The sequence below is a fragment of the Myotis davidii genome, unplaced genomic scaffold (genome assembly GCF_000327345.1).
Source record: "Myotis davidii unplaced genomic scaffold, ASM32734v1 scaffold68, whole genome shotgun sequence".
NCBI lineage: Eukaryota > Metazoa > Chordata > Mammalia > Chiroptera > Vespertilionidae > Myotis > Myotis davidii.
Genome location: NW_006300376.1, coordinates 479268 through 487800, shown reverse-complemented (window position 1 = coordinate 487800; position 8533 = coordinate 479268). Strand labels below are relative to the sequence as shown.

The window sequence follows — 8533 nt, the reverse complement described above, 5'->3', positions numbered from 1 at the left end:
AGTGGGCGGGGGGCACGTGCAGGGGGCGGCCGGGGGCGGAGGCGGGGAACGGGCGATACCAAGTGGAATCCTCCGAGAGGGGGGAAGAGACATCGAGAAGAAACCGAGGGAGGCTGTCCCTCAAAGAGACTATAACCAAAACACTGGAAACTATTTTCTTTTCCCTAAGAGTGCCATACAGGACGCAACTGGGCTTTTCCTGTTACTGCCTAAGAAAATCTCTCCCCCCGGCTTGGATGGAACAACCTACATGACGTGGCGTACGGCGTCCTCCGGAGCGACCCGCGAGGCCGTAATTCCGCGGCCTCACGTGACGTCAGGGCCCCGCATCGCGACCCGAGTCCCGCCGGGCCGGAAGTTGATTCGTTGCTGAGCGCTCAGAGCCTGTGCTAGAATTAAGTTTGTGGGGTGCTTCCGCGTTCCCAAGGTCTTGCATATGTACTTAGTAGGACCCGTGCTTTTTACCGTGGAAATCGACTTTCCCGTAAGTCACCCCGTGTTGGGACTCCCGGGGGAAAGGGAGGCCAAGTGGTTAAGGCTTCTGCTCCGGCGCCCACGTAGCGTGCGCCGCCGAAACACCCAAGCGGTCTTCTGCCTTGCAGCCCGAACCGCCCACCGTCTGCCTTTCACACCTCCCCACCCTGATCTTTCCGAATTTCTTGCTATTTCCCTCCAGCGGTAGCAGCAGCCAGTCCGTGCCACCGACACAGTCCAAAAGTCTAAGACGATCTGAGTAGGAAATCCATCTGATGCGTTTTAAAGGTGAGTAAACAGATTCGTAAAAGTCACCTGACCAAGTCGCTGTTTGGCGTCCGGGTTTGATTTCGAAATGCCTGTCACTGCTTGGGCTTTTCGTAACGGTGAGCGCCATCTGATGCCCAGTCTCGCAGAAACATTCGGGTAAAAAATGGATTGTAAAAGCTAAGTATTTAATGTCGTCTGTTTTCGGCTTTTTGTATTTGTCATGTAATCTTAATTGTGCACATCTAGCCTAATAAAATAACACACGAACAGTAATTACGTCTGTGAGATCAGCTTTGTTATGAAAGCACCAAAAAAAGATGACTGCATCGCGCTGTTAAACAAAACCTTCCAGGCCAAAAGTTATCGGGAAAGGATTTGTCCTGGGACGTGCAGTTTGAACCGTTAGCAGCAGAGCTTGATGGAGAAGATATGTCCACCGTCTTGGGGTTGACGGGGGCTCTTTTATAGAATGAGTTTGGATCAGAAAGATAAAAGTTGTTTTTAAATTTACATTGGCTACAGATAAGAGCAGGGCAGGAAAAGGTGAAATGAGAAAATTCCAGGATAGGTGAATAGTCCGTAAGGAAGAAGTATTTGAAAGTTCATGTGTAAGCAAGATGCCAACTGGAAGTGGATTCCAAATTTCAACTTACATTCAGGAAGGTGAGCAGTAGAGTGTGGGTTTCGGCCTTCTGGCTGTTAACTGATTAATTACCCATGTCTCTTCTACCCTCAGGCCCGCTGTCATTTAATTTAGGACTTACCATTTTTCTCTTGTCGGCACTTTATCTTTCCTGGCCTCGATTTGAAAGCTTTTATAACTCCCTAGGTTCTAATCATTGGGGTCCTTCTGGAGCCTGATGACTATGGACATACACAAAAAGACTACACTAGTTGGAGATTTGCTCAGATATAAATAAGAAACTGACGATTTTCGACTGATTCAACCTGTGATCCAAGTATGAGAGTGCAGCCAAGTAAAATAAATGAGGTCCCATCATCAGCCTTCAGTGAAAAGCCTGCTCTTCTCTTCTCTCAGGATACCTCTCACATAGTATTTATTTAGCTCCTGACTGACACTCAGACAAAATGAAGGCACTAGTCAACTTTTTTTTAAAGGTTAAAAATATAATAAAAGTTCTGTTTTCTTCTCATATTCCAGTGGGTTATTTTGTTTATGCCCTAGGATGGACACACCTTACTGCGGAGGCCATTGTTTTACAATTTGTCATCTAGGTGTTCCACTCTCGCCCTTAGATTTTTGTTAGTACTTTTAACCCCTTCCCCGGCAGAAACGTGTATACTCGTTTTCACAAAATGTTCTTTTTCAGTCGTCGACGAGTATACTAAGAAAATATGGTAAAAAAATATGGTTTATAGGAAGACGAGTTACAAACTGTTTTCATAACCAGCATCAAAAATACTATATAGAACCAAAATAAAAAAATTAGTCTGAAAAAGAAACGTTTTTAACAAAAAAATTGTTGGGGAAGGCGTTTAAGGGGACATTTCACTCTCTTTGTCTTAAGACTAGAAACACATCATTTTATTTTATTTTATTTATTTTATTTATTTTATTTTATTCATTTTAATTTTATTTTATTTATTTTATTTTATTTATTTTAATTAAACTTTGTGTAATATTTAAATGTTTTGACCAAATTAGAGGATAGTAATAAATCAAAGATTAGTCGTGAGCTAAAACTGTGTGTTCATATTTTGAGTATTAACACCGTGATTAGGCTTGGTATTATATTAGAGATCTCTCATTAGAGGGCACTTCACTTTGTATACTTTGGTAACTCTTCTGGGGTTTCAGAGGGGAGCCTTACACTTTAGACCAGTTGTTGTCAGTCTTGGCTGAACTGGAACCATGCGGGGAGTTTTGAAAAATACTGATGTCTGGGTACTGATTTAATTAGTTTGGAATATTGCCTGGTCATTAGAGGTTTTAAGAGCTCCCTAGGTGTTTCTAATCTACAGCTTAGGTTGAAAGCCATTGCTCTACTCTAGCTTCTCAAAGTGTGGTTCACGAATATCATTTATACCACCTACAAATTTCTTAGAAATGCAAAATCTCAGCCTCACCTCAGTCATCCTGAGTCAAAATTTGCATGTTAACGAGATCCATATGTACATGTGTACACCTGTGAAAGTTTAAGACTGCCTTACACTATCACTGTGGAGAACTATTATAATTCTACCTCCTAAATTGCTACATTTCTTAATAGTTAATATTCTACAGAACTACATCAAGTAAGACATGTAAAGTTGAGACTTTGGTTTTTTGTTTGTTTTAGAAATGTAAAGTCGGGGTATGAGCAGCACAGGACTCCTGGATGGGCGGGAGTCGCGGAGCCCAGCCTCGGTTCTCTCTAGGCTGGCACCTCAGATTGCACTTATTTTTATTTCTATTCCACTTCAAGCTATGGGTCTGCTAGAGCTTTTTCCATGCTCTTAGTCCTTTAGGAAACAGAAGAAAGCCCTCTTTCTAACTCATTTCTTAGGAACAACCCCCTGATTCAAGCTAAACTACACCCCAGGCAGCTTTCTGGTAACCTGCATTAGTTACTACTTCCCCTGTGCCAGGCAGCCAGTGTGCGCCTCCCAATCCTGTCTTGTTGAGCTGATTTTCACCCAGAATACACCCAGATGGATATTCTGGTTATTAATTATTCACGGGATTTTGTATTGACTGGGAAAGAGCACTGCCCTGTGGCGCCCATGTCCCAGTCCCTCCCCAAAGCCCCAGACTGGCATGCTGCCTCTCCAGCCCTGGAGGGCTCGCCTCCCACCCCGCCAGGAGCAGCAGGACCCTGCTCCGGGCCTCCAGTCTCTGTCCCTTCTGATTGATCAGTGTTTTCATAACTCCCTGCTGCTTTCATAAAAACCAAAGTTTCTTATCTCATCGTCTTTCCTCATTCTTTCTTTTCTCTTGTCACACTTAAGTGTTTTACTTTTATCTTTCTTCCACATACCAGCATGCCAGTCTCTCATATATCTATGTCTTCAATACATCCCAGTGGTGCTTAACGTATGGTCTCCAGACCAGTAGCATCAGCAACACCTGGAACCTGTTAAAAACGCATATTTTTTCTGCCCAGTCCAGATCCACTGAATCAGAAACTGGGATGAGGCCCAGGAATTTGTGTTTTGAGAAGCTCAAGCATTTCTGGTACACACTAAAGTAAAAGAACCTAATGATTTACGATTTACATTTTCAAAGCCCCCTATCAAATACCAAACTTCGTAATTTATGTTGTACATGTTACTATTGAGTTTGCAACAAATATTTTATATGTTATATAAAACTTCTTTGAGATATGGACTGAATAGATTTGCCAGTTTTAAGGTGTGATTCCATTTGGGGAAGGGTAGTTAATATAGTACTAGTTTAAAAAATGAGTTTCCATACAGGAGAGAGTATCACCAGGTGTAATAGAGAGCAATTTTAATTTTGAGGATAGATTAACTCAGTCAATTGAAAATTAACATGGTGTTAATGAGAATGAGTAATACTGAACATAACAGGGACTTGATGTTTCTCTGTCAGTGGCAGCTTGACTGGTTTTTGTGGGTTGATATTCCAGAAAAGAAACTATTTTTTATTCAATATCTGCTCTGTCAAGCATCATGAGAAGTATCTTCACATATTATCTCAATCCACAGACCACTGTGAGATAGTAGTACCTCCATTTAACTAATGAAATTGAAGCCCCAAAGCAAATAATAGTATTGTTATTGATTTTATAAATGTACACAGAATCACTAAAGTGATTAGAGCTAGAAGGAAGCCAACAACTTTTTTACTTCTCTGTTCCTTTTACGAATGAGGAAAGTGAAAGGTAAAGTGATTTGACGAGCCATTGCTAGATAGCTGGGACTAAACAAACATTCCTTATTTAAAATACATATAGAGTATGGGATCCTGAGGTTACCACACTATCCATTAGTTAACAAATAATGGCACTGTTTGTAGTTGGGGCAAACAAATTCTTTAGATAGAATTTTAAAAGTTTATCTCAAATCTCCCAAAATAAGAAAAATGTCCAGATACCACATTCCCTTATTAATATGGCTTAGTGTAAGATACAGTCTATGGACTTGACTCTGCCATATCAGCCATTAGGGTAAGGTCATATAACTAACATTTTGAATAATCATTAAAATGGCTTTGCTCTCCTATTTGTAGGCTTGGAAAAGTCAAATTCTTTCTGTTTAATCAAAGTCTTTCAATTTGGTTAAATCAAAGTGTTATATTTGCAGTTAATAGGGATAAGCTTTGACTCCTTTGTAACAGTTTCTCCAAACGTGTTTAAACATACAGATCATTCTAATACATGTTATATTCTGATACAGAAGTAGTATTTTGTGTGTACCATTAGTGGGGGTAATAAGGACCACGGCCTTTTATGTAATGATGTTTACTTTGAATTTATATTAGTTCACACAAACACTCCATCCATGCTTTTGTTCCGGCCCTCCGGTCTAGTTTAAGAACCCATTGTGGCCCTCGAGTCAAAAAGTTTGCCCACCCCTGGATACAGATCAGTAAAGCTTCTATACAGCCTGAAAATGGAAAGGGAGAGGCAGCAAAAGGACTCCGAATGTGCCATTCTATAGAAAGTTTGCAGCATTTACATTGCAGCTACACTGATCTATACAGGGAGCTGAAATCAGTTTCTTACATCCATGCAGATAATCCAATTCTTTCACATAAAATACTTAATGTCTTAATATATGGGTTCATTGCCAGTAAGAATTATTGTTTGTTAATGCATGATTGATGCTTTTGTTTTAACCAGGATCTCTTCAAAGCATCAGTTTCATTCATCCAGTGCCTCACTAGCTGGTGGGAGTCCCTTTGAGAAGTCCCCAGTGTGACCACAGGAACCCATCCACAGGCCCAGAGAGGATCTGGAGGCTTCATTCAAACAGCCTGAGTTCTCAGCTTGGCTGAAACTCAGACTAAGGAAGAGGAGATAGCTCCTCCTCAGTGATTCCCAAATCTGGCTGTTAATCAGAGTCATTGAGGAGCCTTTAAAAATACAAGTTCCGGACCGGAGGCCAAGGGGCCGCCAGCACCATGTTCGGCTCCAGTCGAGGTGGCGTGCGAGGGGGACAGGACCAGTTCAGCTGGGAGGATGTGAAGACTGACAAGCAGAGGGAGAACTACCTGGGCAACTCGCTGATGGCCCCGGTGGGCCGCTGGCAGAAGGGCCGCGACCTCACCTGGTACGCCAAGGGCCGGGCGGAGGGCGCGGGGATGAGCCGAGAGCAGGAGCTGGCAGCCGTGAGGCAGGCGGAGCAGGAGGCGCTCATGGCGGCGCTGGGCTACAAGAATGTGCGGAAGCAGCCCACTGGCCTGAGCAAGGAGGACTTTGTGGAGATCTGCAAGCGTGAAGGTGGTGACCCTGAGGAGAAGGGGGTGGACCGGCTCCTGGGCCTGGGGAGCTCCAGCGGTTCTGCAGGCCGAGTGGCCTTGTCCCGAGAAGACAAGGAGGCGGCCAAGCTGGGGCTGCCAGTGTTCACGCACCACGGCGTGGACAGCAGTCGACCCGGGGCCTCCCCAGCTCGGAAGAAGCCTAGGCAAGAGGAGAAGGTGGAGCAGGGTCCCCAGAGTCACAAGAAGAGCAAGAAAGAGAAGAAGAAAAAGAAGAAGCACAAGAAAGAGAAGAAGAGAGAAAAGGAGCACAGAACCTCACTGTCCTCGGCTCCGACCAGGGCCCACCATCGCAAGCACGACTCCAACTCCTCCCCCAAGAAGCGGAGAGGGCATGACAGTGACTGAGGTCCAGCCACCAGGACCTGCCCATCCCAGGCAGGCCCCGTCCTCAGTGAAGCCTTTGAACATGTACCCTGCCAGGCCCAGGCAACTGTAGGGCAGGCTAGTGGGGGCCCCTGTAAGCAGACAAGGTGTCCAGGTGAGGCCTCACCCTCAGATGGCCCCAGGCCCACCAGAGGATACACACCTGTCCAGAAGGTCCACCTGCCTCAAGCTCCAAGTACTGTTACTTCTGTTTTTCCGTGTGTTGACTCACCCTTTGTACTTAAGCAAACTTATTTTAAGCTGAAAATAAAAAATACAAGTTCCTGAAGGTTATACACTGGTAATTAATTTATTGAGCACTTAGAGTATAACAGTTCCTGTCTAGGTCCTGTATACAATTGATTGATTCCTTGAATCCTCACAACTTTATGTGGTAGATACTACTGTTTTGAGATGAGGAAATAGACACACAGTGGAGTTGTTGCCTGAGCGTTTGAATCTAGGGAATGGCAGAGTTAGGACTCAAACTCAGGCTGTCTGCCTTTAAAACACACATCCTTAACACTGGGCTGCTTCTGAGTCAGTTGAGAATGTGACAGCATGCTTTATCTCTATTTCAGATCTTAGTATACAACTTTTTGTTACATTGCACTGGTTTGTGTGTGTGTGTTTTAATATATTTTTATTGATTTTAGAGAAAGAGAGGAGAAAGAAATACTGATGATGTGAGAATCACTGATTGGCTGCCTCCTGCATGCCCCTCACCAGATCAAGCCTGCAACCCAGGCATGGGCATGTGCCTTGACCAGGAATTGAACTGTGACCTTGTTGTTCATTGGTCAATGCTCAATCACTTGGTCACACTGGCTGGGCTGAGCCAGTTTTCAGGAGTTAGGGATGGTGGTGGGCATTAGGTGTAACTACAAAGGGGTAGCCCTAGGGAGCTCTCTGCGGCACTGGATAAGTTCTATGTCTTGATTGTGGTGTCAGTCATGTGAATCTACACGATAAAATGACAGTACATGTACCAATGTCAGTTGCCTATTTTAGTACTGTACTGTAGTTGTATAAGATATGCATATTGGGGAAACTGCATAATTGGCACACAAGACTACTATTTTTGTAACTTCCTGTGAGTCTATCATTTTTTTTTATATTTTATTGATTTTTTACAGAGAGGAAGGGAGAGGGATAGAGAGTTAGAAACATCGATGAGAGAGAAACATCAGCTGCCTCCTGCACACTCCCTATTGGTGATGTGCCCGCAACCAAGGTATATGCCCTTGACCAGAATCGAACCTGGGACCCTTGGGTCCGCAGGCTGACATTCTATCCACTGAGCCAAACCGGTCAGGGCTATCATTTTTTTTTAAGTACATGCCTACCTTTGGCAAGCTCCAAGTCAATTAGAGATGTCTCTATAAGATTGGCTCAAAGAGACTTCATGTTTTTGTTTTGTTTTCTTAATACGTATTTTTTAATTGATTTCAGAGAGGGAGAAAAACATCCATGATGAGAGAGAATCATTGATTGGCTGCCTCTTTCCTGCACATCCCACTCGGGATCCAGCCCGCAACCGAGGCATGTGCCCCTGACCAGAATTGAATCCAGGAAGGACCCTTCAGTCCACAGGCCAATGCTCTATTCACTGAGGCAAACCAGCCAGGGCCAAAGAGACTTTATGTTTGAAGACAAATCTAAGGGCAAGAAAAGCATAATGGCTCTGGGCAGGGCAGGAGCAGAATGGTGATGGCGGTAGCAGCTGAGCAGGGTCACCACTAACAAGCATGTCACTGACTATAAAAAGAGGGCTGAAACCATATCTTGCAATGATTCCCAAATGACTAGTGTCCAGCATTTAAATAAGAACCTTTGGGGAGAGAGCTAAATGCACAGAATCCCTATCTCACACATCTTAGAGACTCTTGAGTAGGGCAAGGACAGGGTCCAGCAGTCTTGTTGAAAAAGTTTCCCAGGTGTCACTGGTTTGAAAATCTCAGATTAATCTCTGATAAAGCT

The 8533-nt window shown here is 43.9% G+C and overlaps 1 protein-coding gene across 1 annotated transcript; it reads left to right on the top strand.

The window, feature by feature from the left end:
* The first annotated feature begins 6 nt into the window (after positions 1-6).
* Positions 7-6847, top strand: LOC102760621 (chromosome unknown open reading frame, human C1orf35). Its single transcript, XM_015572764.1, has 3 exons — positions 7-484; positions 677-762; positions 5550-6847. Exon 3 carries the CDS (start codon positions 5831-5833, stop codon positions 6533-6535), a length of 705 nt encoding a protein of 234 aa, XP_015428250.1. The 5' UTR covers positions 7-484; positions 677-762; positions 5550-5830; the 3' UTR covers positions 6536-6847.
* The last annotated feature ends 1686 nt before the right edge of the window (positions 6848-8533 follow it).